The sequence below is a fragment of the Hakea prostrata genome, chromosome 9 (genome assembly GCF_041222555.1).
Source record: "Hakea prostrata isolate BN-2017 chromosome 9, UWA_Hpros_2, whole genome shotgun sequence".
In the NCBI taxonomy this organism is placed as follows: domain Eukaryota; kingdom Viridiplantae; phylum Streptophyta; class Magnoliopsida; order Proteales; family Proteaceae; genus Hakea; species Hakea prostrata.
The window spans coordinates 1,751,088-1,770,910 of NC_142608.1; the positions used below are offsets into that span (position 1 = coordinate 1,751,088).

General features: G+C 39.2%; 1 protein-coding gene across 2 annotated transcripts in view; it reads right to left on the reverse strand.

Moving 5' to 3' along the window:
• Positions 1-4,933: 4,933 nt before the first annotated feature.
• LOC149003955 (uncharacterized) overlaps positions 4,934-19,823 on the reverse strand; it is a 39,278-nt gene continuing 24,388 nt past the window's right edge. The window contains exons 7-9 of one of the 2 annotated variants that reach the window (XM_089169043.1): positions 8,201-8,292; positions 7,979-8,107; positions 5,425-5,503 (exon numbers count right to left, since the gene is read on the reverse strand). In XM_089169043.1, coding sequence (XP_089025169.1) covers positions 8,076-8,107; positions 8,201-8,292 — 124 coding nt within the window. In that variant the 3' untranslated portion in view covers positions 5,425-5,503; positions 7,979-8,075. Of the gene's footprint in view, positions 5,504-7,978; positions 8,108-8,200; positions 8,293-19,823 lie in introns of both variants that reach the window. The other variant, XM_089169042.1, reaches the window with a different exon arrangement.

Sequence of the window (19,823 nt, forward strand, 5' to 3'; positions counted from 1 at the left end):
TATGGATTATGTCCATATGAGGACAAGCTCAACACATGACTCTTATCGGATTTTGCACATAACTACTCTATTTTACCTAATATTACAGAGAAAAGCTTTTAGTTTTCAAAATGTAGTCAGAAGACTCAGAATCTATTAAATACTCCTCCCTCACGTGTCTCGTGTTTCTTGCCTCTTACGGGAAATGAAACCCAACGTGACGAGTCGAAATCGGGAATCGGCCTAACGATTCTTGAACCCTAGTTCCTCTTTTTTTTTCTTCTTGTTTTTGAATAAAAGATATATTCATTGCAAACTCGAGTTAGTACAATTACATAAATTCAGAAGCCAAGCATTTGGTAACTGCCAAACTTTTAGCAACTCAAACAAAAAGCAACTTTTGATGAGGAATTTATCATAAGGTTGGACTTCCTTGAAACAAAATTAAAACAAATAAGGTCAATAGTATTTTTCAGCTGCATGATATTTGATGTCACCAGATTCGAGTAGAAATTTGAATAGGAATTCGGATTTATCTGCTAAATCAAGTCATTTTAATCGAACTTGCCACTAAACACGAAGCATGAATTCTAACAGCCTACAATAAACCCTCTCTAATTGCAAGAGCTTCTATAGTAATAATTGAGTTGCATATTGTTCTAATAGTGAAGGTTATAACTATATTTCCTTTAGAGTTTTTAGTCACAATACCAAACCCTCCCTTCTTAAGATTCCAGAATCCACATAGCATCACAATTTAATTTGAGTCATTCTTAAGGAGGTGGCAACCTCTCCTAGCGGTTTAGCTCATTCAATTCTCGATATTTAGCCTCTTCCCAAACTTTAGAGCCAACCCTCATCTTTCGAGCTACGAAAACCCTATAAAGAATCATTGTTCCCTCTCGGATGCCTAATTGGAAGTGTAGACTGTTGTCATAGATCACTTGATCCAATCTCATCTCTAGAGAATTCATCTCGCAGGTGGACATTTTTGCATTGAAACGAGATGGTGTTGGACTCTATGTTCGAGATCTCAACTATTGAAATGACAGGATCGTGTTTGGAAAAGCCAAAATCTGAATCAACTCATTTTTCAAGATATTTGTTAGATTGGAACCTTTGAAAAATCAGTCTTAATCAACCCAAATACGTGTTAAAAAGTTATCCTCCACTTATGATTAATTATTCATATAAATTGGTATGAATAACTTTTTTGAGCAAATCGCACTAGCACCCCAAAATGGGGCCTTAGCCCCCCTTTTGTTTGAAAACATTAGCCCAATTGGTTTTCTTGGATCATTGTCCTTTGTCCGACCGTTAAATCACTATTTTTTCTTTCATATTTTGATATGAATATTTTTGAAATTGAAAGAAAATAAACAATGATTTAATGGTTTTCAGTGACAAATGGGATTAATGTCAAATAAAAATCCAATTTGAGCTGTCTATGTTTTTCAAATATAAAGTGAGGTATCAGTGCTTTAAGGCCTCCGTTTTGGGGTGCCATAGCAATTTGCTATTATTCTTTCTTTTTTTGTTGGGGGAGGGGGAGGGGCTAGTTAACCTCATTCTTCAAAATGCATTATTGACTAGAAAACTATTATGAAAATGGATACGACACAACCTTATTTTATCTCAAATAAATTTCAAAGGGATCAAGTCACCTTGGAAACAAAATTGGAGTTCAACTAGTCATCTCGAAATGAAAGCAGTTGCAACTGAAAATTGGAGTTCTCATTCGGTTGAGAGACCAAGGCTCGCCGCCATTGTGCTTCTATGCCATTTGATCATTTTTTCAAGAAAATTGTGTTAGACTATATTGTTGAGTACATCTACGAAGGACATTACCATCAATGCCAATTCTACAGTGTAGTTATGATTGAGCGCAGAGCTTTTGTCAAGCACCTCGAATGTAATCATGAGTTGCTAAACGCCAAGTAGAGTAGTGGCGGGTGAGAAGAATGAGAGGCTGCCGTAGAGATGGGCGGCAAGACTAGTCTTCAAGCTTGTTGGGGACTTTGCTGGGCTGTACTGAGATTGCCCTAAGTTTGCCCCAGATCCATGCTCAAATCTGGGTGCTTAATAGCTAAAGTATAAATAAATACTAGTGGCATCGTACCCACAGGTCTAGACTTTTAGAGCAATGGTAAGCGTTTAATTCTACAACTGGTATCAGAGCTAGGAGGTCACGCATACAAATCCCCCTATGGTGCTATTTTGGGGGAAGGGATTTTTGGACATCATGATGTTGTAATGGGGTCAGGTATCCAAAAATCTTGCCTTGGATTTTTTAAACTTTTTTCAAATTTCTTGGTTTTATTACAATGGTTCTGCAACTTCTGGTCTTGAGACTTTCGGCGACTTCTTTTGATATTGTTTCTCTGAATACTTTGTCGCCGTTGCCGTTGAAATGGCAAGTGCTTGATCCTACAAGGTGGCCAGTGAAGACATAATTTAGTCCAAATTTCCATCCTGACCATATCTGTTGTGCCCTTTCTTGTTTGGTTTTAGATTCCTTTTAAATTTGGACAATATCTTTGATTTTCACAACCAGTGTTCGTTTTTTCCGATTTAACGTCCAAGAAAGACGGAGAGTATTTCTATTTTCAGGCCGACCACAGCAAGAATCCTTCTTTTTCTCTTGTTAGTATTAGTGTAGTATAGTTTTCAAGCTGGCCACAATAAGAATCCTTCTTTTTCTGTTTCTTGTATTTGTCTCAATGTAATCTGAATATCATTTCTTTTCAGATGGAGGTCTATCAATCCTTGAGATAGACTGCGAAATGCCTAAACCAAGGTTGCTGGGGCTGGTTTAGCAATGTGAATGGAGTTGATTGTAAGGCAAAGTTCCACATAATTGAGTCCATTCGGTTAAGAAAAGACTGAATTGTTGTTTCATGGGTCATTTTTTTAGATCAAATGTAATACCATAACGAAATGACTAAAATTTCACAAAGCAGTGCTGATTTCACTTCGCCTCCTGTTTGATCTTAGAAACGCCAAAATTGCCAAATTTAACAATTGCCGTGCTTACCAATCTTGAATCTTTGCATGGTACAAAACGTCCACAGGTGACACCAAGTGCACCTTTTGCACTTCTTAGGAGTTAGGAAGAGTTGACCCTAATTTAATGGAGGCACTTGCCTAGCCATCCAATATGAGAGTTAAAGTGAGGGCACGATAGTTTCATAATAAAGAAGAAAAAAAAGGATTAAGCGCGTGAAAGAGTCTAGTATTACAAATCAGAACGGATTGCAAGTCAATTTAAATTTGTGAAGTTAAAAACAGCAAATTAAAGGTAATGGGAGAGGTTGTCCACCGTTTGAGCTGTTTGAATTAGGGGTGTTAATGGTAATATAAAAAGGGAATGAGATAGATTTTCTATTGAGGTACCATATCTAGAGTGAAGGATTTAACTCAGGTTCATCCATTTATTTAGATTAAATTTGAGGAATATGGATCATCTCCCTGCCAGAGAGCACTCTGTGTTTTTCGACGTTTACAACCACAAATAATATAGAACCACAAGTAAAAAATAATAAAATATTTAAAAAAATCCCGTGAACCCCTGTAATTTGCAGTCAATAGCAGTCAGGAGCACAAATGTCCAGAGAGATGATCCGGACTCAAATTTAAGTTGTTGTAGTTGTTCTCAACGGTTTACACGCCATGCTTTATATAAGGATAAGGTACTGTTTTATTGTTTTCATTCTAAAATGAAAACGACAAACACCGATATTATTGGCACATGGATAAGGATAACGTGTAGTTTCTAGTAAGAAAAATGGGTATTATTCGAAATATAAAATAATGGCGGTTAGACAAGATTTCTTCACCCAACAAAAAGAAAAAAATATATATTAAATATTTCACAAGGGTGCCACCATGTAAATTTGAAACAAAAAAAGCCTAGGTGTTATAATTATTTTCTACCGATTGTCAAATTAGTTAAGGGTACCTTTGTAATATTGTCCATAATGGAATATATTTTGAGAAATTGAAACCATTCGAAAATGGAGTATCCTTGAAATACCATGGTGTCAATCCACAATGAGGACAAACGCCTTTACAAATTCACAATGAAATAAACAAACAATGACATCAAGATTCAAGGCCTGCACCACATAACAAGCATAAACGAGAGAAAATAATTGTATGTTTAAATAGACACTCTTGGACAGCTATGGCCTCCTGTCCTAATTTCCACACAAAATGGAGTTTTCTTCTAGACCATTCCATATAGAATAAATATCAATGGGCATGAATTAAATTATTCGTTTTTTGAATTGATAGCTTTATATAAGGGGGATAAGTATTTTATATAATATCATCCTCATATCCAAATGTATTCCGACTTTGATCTCATACTATGAGGCGTTTATCTTTGACAATTGAGCCAACCCCATGGATTTGAATAGGGCTTTAATGTTAACCCAAAAAATAATATATATGAATTATTCATCACCATGTCAATTAGTTTCGTGGTTTATTATTTGTCAACTAAAATGTATATGGATTATTTTATGTGGTATAAGGTCCATCACATAAATTTAATTGGTAAAATTGTTCTACAAATTAAGGGAAGTTGCTCAAACTATAATTCACTGGAATCTCTGGCAGTTTCCTGTACAAGCAGAGGGTTACAAACTCTTAGACCAATCTCAACTCCACCTTATCTGTACTGAATTTCTAGAGTTAGGCCAGAATCTCACTGTTCCTGTCTGAGCCTCAAATTTGAATTGGCCAGACCTATCTGGATTGTGTTTTGGCACTTTGAGCCCTGGATATGAATAGTAATCTTGGGGAGAGATACAAGACTCAACTTGGCATTTGATATTTAAATTAATTGATGAACTCAGTTACATTCCTCCCAACCTTAGGTTGCCCCCTCTCCCCCCCCCCCCCCCCCCCACCCCCCCCCCCACCCCCAAAAAAAAAAAAAAAGCACAATAAAGTTAATAATAGTTATGAGACTTCCCCTTGCATCAGAATAGTGTGTCATGCCATTGTGGAAGGCATCACAACTTATCAGCATGCCAATTTGATGATGCCCATCAAATAAAACTTGTCCAAATTTGGAAAACCTGTCATTAGGTCAACCATTTCCTGTAATGATTGCCAGAAGGAGAGTCAATCACCTTAGATTTTACCCACAGTCATTTGCAGGGTATATTACACAAAGATCAAATCTGGCAAGTCTCAGTATATAACTTCAGTTTCTATGGGTTAAAAACAGATTGAAAATGTGCATAAGATTCCTTAGCATATTGAGTTCTGAGGCTGCGTCATGCATTTTCCAGGACCACATCTTCAAATTACTACTATTATCCACTGAAAACTAGGGTTGCCCTATTCTGGGGCAGAATTACTAATACACAGAACCTGGTTATACACATCAAATGGAAATGGTATTGTATCAATTGCAAAAGATGAGCAAATGAGGGAAGGAATCACCTTATCTGAGCAGATCTCAGAAAACAAATACCGTTGGGATGGAGGTCCATTTAGACATATCCCCGCATAGCTGGGGAAAGAATTAACAAGAGACCATCTAAACAATCAGTAGGATATCAATATAGAAGAAAAACAAGAACAGGATACAAGGTAAGGCATAAAAAAAGCCAAAACAATCCAAGTAAATTACATATTTACATCACCATCAAATTAATCTTTGCTGACTTGGTAGCCAGTCAAGAATACTAACAGGATATACACGGTATTTTCAGGATGATTTAGAAATTCAAGAAGCCTGGATCCCATTATTGGTCCCTTCAACTAAAAAGACAGCCTTTATTTAAACAAATAACCTTATAGGTTGATCCTAACCATCTACTCAAAGCGTTCAGGAATTTTCCTTAGATAACTTAATCCTCAAGGAGATTCCCCCTAATTAAAACAACATAATCTGGTTGGTAACCCAGATCCATCAAACTTTTGATTCAAGTTCTGGATTCATGTGGACTCCACAACCAACATAATATGAACGCATCATGTGTACATTCAAAGTTCATGTTATTAGCGGTCTGCATGAAAAGTTTAAATTGCTGACTAGAGAAGCAACTGCAGTTAGAATCTGTTGACTAAATTAATTTAATCTAGAGAGGCAGACATAATTAAAATTTTGTCTAAATTGATGAAATCAAGAGAAGTATCTCTTTAGTTTTCACTATTCATATGGGAATAAAGGACAGAATGGTTGTCTTCATGTAATTGTTTTTGGGTGAATAAATTATATTATGAACAGCCCAAAAAGGGAGAAAGCACAAAGGGGAAGAGCTCTCCTAGGCTAAAGCCTAGGGGTCAAAAGAAAAGAAATCTAGTCCCCAAGTAGCAACAATATGTCTATTCCTTGGGGGGTCTAAAAGAGGTCTATGCACAAGAAGAGAGATCTTGGTGCTAACATCCCTACAGATGGCTTCCCAAATCTGATCAGGCGATCCAGAATTGGAAGACATCTACAGTAATTCTGCTCTATCCAACTGTAGGAAATGTACAAGCCAAAGATGACTTTCGCTACCGCATTGTGGGGAGTCGATCCTCCAAAGGAAGAGGCAAGCCAACTACACTCCATCTTGAAATGATGAGGGCATCTGCAATGGGGCCAAATGGAGGCAAGGGCTTAGTACCAAATGGTTTAGAAAAAGAACAGCCCAAAAAAAGGTGGTCTCCATCTTTAGCCCAGGGCAAAAGATACAGGAAGGGGAAGCTTGGATGGAGTGACTAATGGATTGGGTGGGGAGGCAACAGGAAAGGGCTCTCCAGGTGGTGAAGGTTTGGTGGCGGATATGGCCTTTGAACGAGACAAGGCAGTGCCAGGAAACCTAAGGGAATGTAGAGCTGGAGAGACTCCAAGCAAAGGCCATTGAGAAGGAGCCACTTTTGGAGGGAAGCTAGAGAAGAGTATCGTGAAGGGGGAGAAGGGATGGGAGAAGATGAAGGAGGTTCTAGATCTGCTCAAGCTCAAGGGATCAAGGAGAGGGGAAGTTCTAGATTCCATTGGAGATGAAGGAGGAGAGCAGTGAGTCTTTTGGAATTCCCCATGAGTAGACAACTCTAGCTCCAATAACATTGAGGAGGAGGCCACTGGTCCAACCAGAAGGAGATTTTGGAGCTACTGGCAATGGAGAAGGAAATGGCCAAAAGTGCTGGCTGGCAAAGGGAGAGGATAGCCCTCTAGGTCCCATAGAGGTTGGGGGGAATATAAGTGGTCTAGATGGAATCATTCTTAAGCAAGCAGACCCAAATCGAGTCTTCCTTTGAGGAGATTTTACTGATGAGTTTGAAGAAGCCGGCAATATTATAGCCTCTGATTCTCTTGATCCCGAGAACTCCTTTATGGGGAAAAATGGAAAGTTACATTTTTGTGACATAGGATGCAAGTCTATGTAACAGAATAAAGCAGGGAGGAAAAACACAAAAGAAATATGAGGGAGAGGACTCTATGGTCTTTTCATCCATCGATAAAACAAAGCCACTTAATGAACATTTAGGATGCAAACAAAGGCAGAAGATAAAAGCAGACACCTGAACTTTTGGAGATGAGTGATTAGCAGATAGTGAACTGAGTTCTAGTCAGAGTAAAATGCTGAATCCAGCATTAGTAGGGACAACGGAAGGAAAAATGTAAGTACAAAAGCCTGAAATGCGACATTCCTCAGATCTAAAAAATTATTAGAAGCATTAGCAGGTTGATTACCCTGACTGATAGAATGAATAAGCATGCCTAGATGCCTCTTAACCAGACAAATTTGACAGAAGCAGTTGATCCAAATTTACCCATCCATACAGGAAAGGACTTCATTAGAAAAAGAATTGAAAAAGGCAACTCAAAATCTCAATAATATAATTGGGTTAACTTTTTTTTGGCGCATTGATCAAATAGGAGCAACCTAACTCTAGAGCTCAATATTCAATTTACATCTAATAACTCGTGTTGCACTTAAAAAGTACCCCTCTCTCTTTCTTTTCTTTTGGGAGGGGGTATAAACAAGGAAAATACCTCTTTATTTGCACATACAAGCAATCTCCCCCACTATAGCACTCTTGTCCATGCAATTGCAAGGCAGGCAAACTCTCCAGCTTAAAGAAACTGCCACCTATGACAGCTGTTGCTTTCGAGGCAGAAGAACTGCACAGAAAGGAAAGTCAGATATTTCCAGATCATCCATAGCCAATACGAGGTAAAAGAATTCATCGGGTTCAAAAGACAAAAGATATTTACCTTCTGTTATACTGCAAAAGCTTGATGGAGGGAAAATTGCTTCTGGATCTATTTTCTTCATGTTGGGAAATGATTGAGAAAGACAATTTTCACTGCAGTGAGACAGAAGTTCCTCAAATGTAGCTCCCACAATTTTATTTTTTTCTTTTGAAGGGGTGGAAGGAGGTTGAGGGGGTCTGGGGGCAGGGTTGTCCAGGAGGTCCCACAGAATACTGTGGTAATCAATTTGCAAAATTCTGCAGTAAATTTAAAGCAATTCTGGATCTACTTCTTGGCCAGATACATGTTCCAGAAGTAATGCACACGGAAAGAATTGGGACTTTCGTTGGAGGGCTCCAACATAAAATACATCCCTCAGAGTAAGAGTGGGAGAAAGATAAATTGATTGTAAACTTTAACAAACCATTCTATCTAGGGAGAAACAGGTGATAACTTGCTTCTATAACTTTAATATTGTTGAGAAATATGAAATTGGTAGAATGGCTTCTTGATCCATGATCTCAAGCCCTCTATTTATAAATAAGTGGAAAGTAGAATATTACAAGGAATAGAATTTTACATGAATGCAAACTCTAATTTAACTCCTATACAAACTCTTATTAGACTCCTAATAGAATCCAACACTCCCCCTCAAGTTGAGGCATAGATATTAGTCATGCCCAACTTGACCAAAAGAGTATAAAACATCTGTCCAGGTAAACATCTGCAATTTGACCTTCAAACTTATAGATTACGTCTGCCTTATAGACTTCCATTTGCTTTGTCCTCATCTTTATTGCAACTTTATGTCTCCAAGGAAGAACGCCCAAGAAAAAAGGTAGAATCTTCAAATGTTGAGAAGACTAAATTTCTGCGCAAATCTGAGGGAAAATATACTTTTGAGGTAACAATTGCTAGGGTAAAACAGCCAAAGTGAAACTTTTGATTTGAAGCAATGTTAGATCTTTAAAGGGAAAGTTTGCCAAGGGACAATCTCCAAAGGTAGGGGAAAATTTGTCAAGATAAGTGACAATCTCCAAAGGTAATAGAGATCAAGTTCTATAAAGGTCAAACGACAAATCTTTTGCAAGGTTAGATCTCCGAAGGGAAGATGTCAAGTTAAGGGGCAAATCTCCAGGATTAACAGAGGTCAAGTTCTGCATAGTAAAAAAGATAGCTCTATAGCAATGTTAGATCTCCAAAGTAGAAGATTGCGAAGGTAAGGGACAAACTTTCAAAGGTAACAAAGATCAAATTCTACATAAGGAAGTCTACATGAAAGGCATTGAATTGTAGACATCTTCAATCTCCCCCTCACGTGTAGCTTTACACGTGGGAAAACAATAACAAAGGAAATCCCAATGGGGAAACTTGGAAAGGAAGAAATTGTAACGGTAAGATAAAAGTATCATGAAAATAAATCTAGAGAAAATGACAAAATTTGAAAGGGGGTTGACCGAGCCTACGGTGCCATTGATGAAGGTCTGATATTACCGAATGGACCTAATTAGAAGATGTAGTCAAAGCAGAAATAGATCCTCCAATCGGCTCGAGCAAATAAAGTCCATTTACCACGACCAATCTCCTTCCCCGGGACCAGATCCTGAAGTAGCATGGTAGGAGTTGGTAGGGGTAGTAGAGGAAGCAGTGGTCGAGGCTGTACCGGCAGTAGAAGACTGCAGAATACGTCGCAGAGTAGTGAACTCCTCCTGTGAAAAACCAACGTCTGCAGAGGGTGTGGTGGAAACTGTCTCAGAAAGATTAGCATTTGGTTTTCCCTGTCTTTGTGCTCGTTTTTGCTCAAAATCCGTAGGCTTCCCATGCAGTTTCCAACAATTTTCCTTGGTATGATATGGTTTGTGACAGTGCTCACACTTGACAATCTCCTTAGCCGGATCAGATTTAGTGCGAACAGACTATAAAGCTGATTTCTCCATAATAGGAGTATGAAGCATGACTAATCGACGCCTTTCCTCACATTGAACGAGAGCATAAGACTGTTCTAGTGTAGAAAAGGGAGAACGACTTAAGACTTGCAATTTGATCTGATCGTACACCACGTTCAAACCTACCAAGAAATCATATACTCGAATCTTATCAATGTACTTCTTATATGTCGCCACATCATCTGGATTAGTGGGGTGATAATCCCCATAATGATCCAACTCTTGCCAAAGAGATCGCAACTCAGCATAATAGTGGGCCACAGTTAGTTCCTTTTGGGTAGTCTCATGAAGCTTCTTTCGTAGCTCATAAACCTGTGCATCATTCCCCAACTGTCCATATGTTTCAGTAGTAGCCTTCCAGATTTGGGCTGCAGTATCAAGTAATAGGTAACCCCGGGTAATATTTGGATGCATGGAATTCAAAAGGAAGGACATAATAAGAGAGACATTTGATATCCATTTATCCTGTAAAACACCTGCGGTAGTGGGTTTGATAGTGGTGCCCGTAATGTATCCAACTAGTCCTCTTCCAGCAATAGTCAGGTAAGCAGATCGAGACCAGATCAAGTAATTTGTGCCGTCAAATCTTACTGAAAGAGAATGAAGAGTGGCAAAATATTTGGATCCAGTGGGAGCAATAGTACCCTCGATAGTTGCCATGTTGAAAAAATTGTCCGCAGTTCTTCAGTCTTCACCTTTTGAAAAAAAAACTAAAACGTCGCAGAATGCAATAGCCAAATCACCTAAAAAAAGGTTATAAATACCCTCTTTTTTTTCTTTTCTTTTGGCTTAATAGAACCACAAAAAAAATCTGGTCTGGTTTACTGGTTTTTGGCTAATAGAACCAGAGACAAAAAAAAGAAAAATATGGTTCTGGTCTTGTCTATTTTGGATAATGAACCAAAAACTGAACCAAACTAAAAATCGAACCAGAGGTTGAACCCAAAAAACCAACCAAATAAAATAACCAATTGATATCTTCTTCCTCACACGGTCACACCTTAAAAAATCGAAGACGGTAGAGGTTACCTGGTTCGAGGCGAATGGCGGAAGCGATGGTAGAGGTGTAGCGATCGAACGAAATTCTTCTGGTGCAGCGATCGATCGAAATTCTTCTGTGATCGAAACTCCAGAAGAAGAAGATAGAAGGAGATGGGTTTGCGCAGTTCTTTTGCTCTTCTTCTTTCCTTTTTGTTTTGTTCTTGGTCTTTTCTAATTGAAGTCAGTGCAGCAGAACTTGAAGAACTGCCTGAAGAAAAAAAAGGCGATGGGTTTGAAAAAATTAGGAGCTTCAACAGCGAGCGATAGGTTTGAAGAACTGCAATGGATTTGAAGAAATTAGAAGGAGGTAAGTCTTCAACAATGAGAGAGAGATTTTTGCTTTTTTCTCTTTTTTTTTTCTCTCTCTTTTCCCTAATCGAACTTAGGCTTTGATGCCATGTTGAGAAATATGAAATTGGTAGAATGGCTTCTTGATCCATGATCTCAAGCCCTCTATTTATAAATAAGTGGAAAGTAGAACATTACAAGGAATAGAATTTTACATGAATGCAAACTCTAATTTAACTCCTATACAAACTCTTATTAGACTCCTAATAAAATCCAACAAATATACTACGCTTTATAGGGAACAGTCTATGCCAAATGGGAACTGTGGGCCAATATGGTAAATACTTTTTTCACCAGGAAACCTAGGTGGAACAATCAACAAATAGCCCTGTTAGAAAACAAGCTTTAAACAATCAAAATAGCAGTTGAACTTGAACAGAGAAAAAAGAGAAGAAGAAGAAGAAGAGAAGAGAGATGAAGAACCAGTAGAAAAGGCCTGTGATTCTTAGCTAAAGGGTCTAGAATCACAGAGCACTTTTATTTATAGTTTCTAATGAATCTAATACAACTTGAGAGACAAGTAATTGTCCTCTAGAAGAAGGAAACAAAATATTGCAGCTTTAGTAACTTCCTAACTCCTAAAATAGAAAGTTCTGAAAATAGAAACTACCACCAAAATAGAAACTATGCTTTCTAAAAACTCCCAAAACTTATGTAGCAAGATTCCCAACTTAGAAATAGAAAATATAATCAAAACAATAAGCATAATACTGTTCACGTGAACAGTAAAAGCTGTTTTACTGTTCACGTGATCAGTAAAAACACTGTTCACGTGAACAGTAACTCTCAAATTTACATATACTTCAACACTCCCTCTCAAGCTACAGCATACAAATCTCCCATGCCCAGCTTGCAACAGATAGACTGAAAACTTAGTTTGAACAGAGCTTTGGTGAACAAATCAGCTTAGTTGGTCAGTAGAGCTCACAAAAGGAGTTGCTATAAGCTTCTTCTTCACTGCATCATGCACAAAGTGACAATCTACCTCTATATGCTTCGTTCTCTCATGGAACACTGGATTACTAGCAATGTAAGTGGCTGCCTGATTATCACAAAACACTTTCATAGGGGTAGAAACTGGAAATCCTATTTCCTCTAACAATGAACGAAGCCACATCAATTCAGCAGCGGTGTGGGCCATAGCCCTATACTCAGCTTCAGCAGTAGATCGAGCAATGGTGGACTGTTTCTTACTCTTCCAAGTCACAAGATTTCCACCAAGAAAAGTACAATAACCTGTGGTTCACCGGCGATCAATGACAGATCCAGCCCAATCTGCATCAGAAAAGGCAACCAAGTCCATACTGGGATTTGGTCGATAGATGAGCCCTTTTTTGGGCGCACTCTTGAGGTACCGAAGCACTCTCATCGCTGCATCCCAATGAGCCTTCCTAGGAGACTGCATAAACTGACTCAACACACCAACAGAATAAGAAATACCAGGATGAGTAACAGTAAGATAAATAAGTTTCCCAATAAGACTCCTGTAACGATGGACATCATCTAATAAGTCACCATCATCACGTCCTAACTTCAACTGAGGATCCATGGGAATGTTGCTAGGTTTAGAAGCAAGCATGCCAGTTGTTGGTGCTATTTCTGCCGATCGCCTCGAACCGTAGTTTTCCGCACCGAACTCCTCAGATCTGATTCGATCTGGTTTGCTCTTCGATCGATCAACCTCTCACTCCTGAAAAAGACGAATACCCGTAAGGAAACGGAGCCGATCGTCTTGATCGGCGTCTCGTCTCCAACGATTTAGTCAGTATGGTGTCGATGATGTTTTCAGAGCTCTCTGGAGCTTCTAAAATGCTAGTAATGGAGTTCAATCAGAGTGAGCTTAGAGTTTTGGTTGATCTTAGAGACTTACCTTTTTTCGGATCTTCCTTCGCTTTTATACTTGCATTCCCGCTTATAACACTCTTTCAATCATAGCCGTCGGATCATCGCTCCTTTTTGGACGTCGCTGATCATCCTTCCTTTATCTCTCAATCGAACCCAATTAAGATTGGTTTGACCGGTATGAACCGGCAGTGGACATATTAGTTACAACATAAGCCCCCAAGCCTGCTGATCAGGTTAAACCTAAATGAGACTCTGATCAGTAGGCTTTATCCTTTTCACCAAGATCATACAAGATTCCTTGTCCAAATTATTACGCCTTTTCCCCAGGTAATCCTCGATTTCTTCAAAACCTTGATGACGAGATATCATATCATATCATCATTATCTTGAAAATCAGCTTATAACCATGTCCCTCATGAAATCATGTCCTTTGCATCGGTTGAAATTATATTACTGTACTCAACCCCCAAGTTATCTTAAAACCGGCTGAAATCACTGTCTTGTCAGACCTTTTATGAATTTTCAAATATAACTTTTTAGCTTCCTTAACGTTACCGCCGCTTGATCACTAATTTCGTCTTTTTCCCATGCATTACCATCATATTGTTCCCTTGCCTTTTCACACATCATCTTCATTCTTTTCAACTGCTGTTTTCATACGTTAGCCGATTGATCCCACGCGTCGGTTACGAAAGGTAATGACCATTGATTTTGGACCATCGTGTATTTCCCCCTCCTTTCAAGAAATCCTCTCTCATTCTTTATATATATCTGTCAACTGTCACCTGTTCCTTTCCGTACTCTGCTCTTCTTCTTCACGAACATCAAACATACCTATCTGCCATCTCCTTTATCACTCTTTTTCAGATTTTACCTTTCCAGTTTTCTTCTTCTTCCTTTCTTGTCTCCGCCATGGATCATGCTTCCAATCCTTCAGTACCCAATACCTCTGCTCAACCTGATATACCTCCAAGCAGCGAGCAAATGAAAAACGTGTCTGGTGCTTCCTCCTCTTAGCATAATCCTTCAGACTGGAAACTTGTTCCGTATGCTCACGATGAAGCCATTCTTCTTTATACTCCTGTCAACATGTCCAGAGAAAAAATGGACCCAAAGCATGCTGGTCCTGAGTGGTATCCCACCAAAATAAAGAAATCCCATCTGGATTCTTATTTGGAAAGTTACCATTTTCCTTCTGATGCTAGAATATGGGTTGCTGACTCCTCCGACCGTCCCTACTCAGTTGATCCAGGTGTTATCACCATCTACCTTGATCACCTTGATTCAGGTTTTAGAATCCCCCTGATTCCCGTAGTTCAATCTTTATTGGACTATTATCATGTCTGCCCTTCTCAGCTTACTCCAAATAGTTGGAGACTAGTTTTCTGTTTTTTTGCGTTTATTCTCCAAATGAACCGTGTCCCATCTGTTGACCTTTTCAGAAATTATTACACCTTGAAAGTATCCCGCGAACGCGGATACCTTCACTTTGCCAGAAGAACCTGCATTGTGAGTGAACTGGGAAGACAATCCAAAATTTTCATTGATTCTTCCATTCCCCATGACAACAAGCAATGGCGGGAAAAGTACTTCTGTGCCATTCCAAATCCAAACTTCCGGTCTCGATGGTGCTTACATTCCTTGGAATCCTTATCTCCTCTGAAAGTACGTCCTGTACTTACTGAATATGACCGAATAACCTGGAGTATGATTCCCACTGGAACTCCCATAGATGCGGCCAAGTTGAAGACAGATGCAGGTCTCATTAGTCACGGCCTTTTTCCAGGTAAAGATAATAACTGTTGTATACCTTTCTTTCTTTTTGTAATCCTTACTCATTATCATATATTTTTACCATCAAAAGTAATTGCTCGTCCAATCCCTAATGTTGCTGATCTCCGAAGAAGTGCTTCAGAGGAAAAGAAATCCGATTCTAGGGTTATTAAACCCTCCAAGAAAAGGAAACACACTGCTTGTCATCCTTCAAAAAGAAAAACTATTGAAAAAGATTCCCCTGACCAGGAGAAAACCATCCCGGCTCCAGAAAGTGCCATCAGAGAAGATACCGATGTGCAAATTGTGAAAACGAGTTGCAAGTAAGACCCCTGGTCCCAAGATGAGGACCTCCGTAACCTCCAATACACCGAGATGCGAGACTTAGGTCTACAGTCCAGTTTCCGACCATGGGCTCGTCTCGGTTCAAAGAAGAAGAAGAAGAAGAGAAGAAAAGAAATTCATATTGCCCCCACAGAAGTTCCCACTGTTGAAGATAGTCCATGTGAAGAAATTCCCCACAATACTTCCGTCTTCCCAGAAAAAATGGTTGAGGATGAAGGTCAAGGTAAGGATTTATTTGACTATTCTTCGACCATCTGAAGAGAATTGTTGAAGACATATTAATACATGCTGCACGTGGTATTATTGAGGAAATAGCTGACCAATTATGTGATGAAAATGCTGATGCTCCTGTCTCTCCCTTGGATGTTGTTGCCGAGGATCATGTGAATGAAATTTCCGTTTCCGTTTTACCTTTATCCATCCCTGTGTTGGATGTTGCTGCCCCAGACATCGATGATGTTCCCCCTTTTGAGAAAAGTGATCAAGATGCTCCTCCTTTGGAGGAAAATAACCAGAATATTTCCCGGAAATTCATGAAGTAACTCCACCCGGAGAGATAATCCCGCCCCCACTCGAAGCTCTCATGGTAATTGACCCTTAAAATGGTCATGAAAACCAAGAAAATATCATCATGCAGACTGGTTCAAATGATGCTGCTGTAAATGTTAATCCTGAGAATATTCTTGAGATAGCTGACCTCCAACCAGCCCCTGACCAGGTTGATGATACCATGAGCAATGCTGATTCCGGGAATCCTTTCCACCTTGAGTGGTTTTTAAAAGAAAATCATACGGCCAGCCGTAATTGGGAGGTTGCTAGAGAATGGGGCACAAAAGGCAGAATCCCCCGCAACAAGAGGAATACTGCACGAATGTCTGATTCTGACCTTTATTCTCATGGGTGGGGGTAAGATTTAGACCTTTTTCCCTTTCTTTTATTTAGAATTAATTTACTATTGATTTGATTATTTATATTGTTTTTAATGTATATATATATATATATATATAAATATATATATATATATTGATTGATTGATTGACAACGATGTTTTGGGGCTGCCTTCAATGCATTTTCTAAAGTATTGGAGAGAGAAAAACTTTGTCTCGGAAAATGATGAACTGATCAAAAAGAACTTCGAATTGGTCAATGAGGTACAGGGATCTTCGAAGAAAATTGGGATCTTCAGAGAGAAAATTAACAGCAGCTAAGTTCAGAGAGATTGATTTGATGAATGATCTTGATAGTTTGCATACTGATTATGAAATTTGCTTTGACCATTGTGTTGAATTGCAGGAAGAAGTTTCTATGTTGAGAGAAGCCGTTTTGAATTATAGGAATGAGCTTTTTCAGCTTGAAATGTTAAAGAATGATGCCCTTGACAGGGCTAGAATTGCCACAGATGAAAGAGAAGATTTTAAAGGAAAGCTAACCGAGCCTTGGTCCTGGTCACAAAGTATTGAGAAAGAAAAGAATGAACTCCGAGGAAAAGTTTAATGAGATTGAAAAGCTAAATACAACTTTAGAGTTGGCTCAAGAATATCATGTGAAAGCTTTCAGTTCAATTCTGCTGGAGAAGTCTGCTTTGGAGGATAAAAATAATGATTTGGGGTTAAGACTCGATGAAATAACAGCAGAAAAGGATAATCTCGATGCTTCCTTTAATTTGGTTTCTAAAGAGAAAGAAAGTCTTCATGCTCTCCTAGATGAAACTTTAAAATTCAAAACTTTGCTGCATGAAGATTTAGAAGCAGAGAGGAAACAGTTTGAAGTTGAGAAGAGAAGAATACAAAGTGAAAACCAGATAGTCTTAAATTCAGTTAGCTCCTCAATGAAGGAAGTTGGAGATAATCCAACTTTCCTAGGGTTTTGCAAGAATATGGTAAAGGATTGCTCTGACCAAATTTTTTCAGAAATCCTTAAGATTCATCCTGGTTTAGATTTCAAGCTGTTATCCCCAGAATTTCTCCCTTCTAGAACCTTTTTTGATCTTAGGAATTTGAAGTATCCCAATTCTGATTGCTCATCAGAAGATGATTCTGACAATGACATGAATGATTCCTCCAGCTCGGCCCGATCATTCTCGCAAGGGGTTCGAGATGACAATGATGATGATAACTTACCCGCTCAAGGAGATGAAGAGAGATCGCTGCTGATGATATTGTTGATGTTGATCCATCCGGTAATGCTACGAGATGTTGATCCATCTACAAAACCACAAATTTGAAGAAAACACTCTTTTTGCTTTATGAACTTACCTTTTTCTTTCTTGTCTACCTCTTCTGCATATGAGGTTTTTTAACTTGTCAAACTTTTATATGAATGAAATTTTCTTCCTTCCTTCTGTTGTTTTTTTTTAGTTTTGACAGAATAGTATCTTTTGTAATGTTAACTATCATCTTCTAACCAATTCATAATTGATTAGATGTATATATCTTTGATCAAACTTTGTAAATTGACTTCTGCTGAAATACTTCTGATGAAAAAGTATTTGAAAGGAACTTGAATACCTGATCGATACCTTGAGATGTTGATTTGAGTATAATCTTTGAACTTCGATTAATAGTCCTCGGTGTAACCTGATCCTTGAGTTATTTTATTGATTAATTCCGTCATACTCGATCCGAATGCTGCCTTAGAAAGATGGCTACTGGAGCCTGACTTCGGAAAGTCGGGATCATTCCTCGGAAGGAACAATCCTCGTGAAAGGAATGATCCGTGATTAGCTTAGCATGACCTGGCTTCTTGAGCCTGACTTACGTAAAGTCGGGACCACCCTCGGAAGGAATGATCCGTGATCGGCTTCGAAAGCATGACCAGGCCTCGGAAGGCAGGCTACTTGAGCCTAACTCACGAGAGTCGGGACCACCCTCGGAAGGAATGATCCGTGATCACCTTCGGAAAGCATGACCAGGCCTCGGAAGGCTCGGGCTACTTGAGCCTAACTCACGTAGAGTCGGGACCACCCTCGGAAGGAATGATCCGTGGATCGCCTTCGGAAAGCATGACCAGGCCTCGGAAGGCTGGCTACTTGAGCCTAACTCACGAAGAGTCGGGATCACCTTCGGAAGGAATGATCCGGATCAGCTAGCATAATCATGCCTCGGAAGGCTAGCTACTTGAGCCTGACTTCGGAAAGCCGGGATCATCCTCGGAAGGAGTGATCCTGAGTCAGCGTTGAAAAGGCATGACGTGACCTCGTAAGGCTGACCACTTGGGCCTCGACTTCGGAAAGTCGGGATCATCCTCGGAAGGAATGACCCCGGATCGGCGTTGAAATGGCTTGATCGAAGAACTGGTTCGCATAAATGTCCTCCCGAATTAATAATGAAGAAGAAACTTTGGATGACCACGTTTAATAAAATGCTTTCTCCAAGAATACCAGAAAATTCTTTCTACCGATAATATTTCTTAAGGTGAATTACATTCCACGGTCGTTTCAAACAACTTCCATGAGAATCCTTCAGCCAATATGTGTTTTTGCTCACAGTTTTTGTTACCACATATGGCCCTTCCCAGTTTGCAAAAAGCTTTCCACAGTTCCTTGGATCCCGATGCTGATTTTTTCCTCAAAACCAAATCTCCTACTCTGAAAGATTTATGTTTGACTCGAGCATTATAATACGCCGCTGTTCTCCTCTGATATTCCATATTACGGTATAAGGCCTTTTCTCTGACTTCATATAAAAATTCAAGGTTTGCCCGCAGTCCTTCTTCATTAGTTATTGGATCAATCCCTCATATCTATTTGATCCCACCATAACCTCCACTGGAGCTAATGCTTCTGACCCATATGCCAATCTGAAAGGTGTTTCACCTGTTGGGGTCCTGACCGTAGTCCTATACGCCCATAGTACATGAGGTAGCTCATCAATCCACAAACTATGCGCTTCATCCAGCCTCCTTTTTATTCCCTGCAGAAGTGTTCTGTTTGTTACCTCAATTTGGCCATTGCATTGAAGATATGCCACAGATGAGTGTTTGCACTCAATATGATAGTCTGCATAGAATTCCTTGAATCTTTCATTATCAAATTGTGGTCCGTGATCAGTCAATAGAATCTTTGGTAGGCCATATCTGAATATGACATGATTTTTGAAGAACTTTTCAATTTGACTTATGGTAGTTGTTGCCAGGGCTTCTGCTTCTACCCATTTCGTGAAATAATCGATTGCAGCCACTACAAACTTTTTCCCTCCAGCTTGCAACAGAAAAGGTCCCAACAAATCCATACCCCACATAGCAAATGGGAGAGGATTAAGAATTGATGTTAGTTGCTCACTGGCTGGCTGGTTCCGAATTGGTGCATGAATCGGCATTGATGACACCTTCTTACATACTCAATCGCC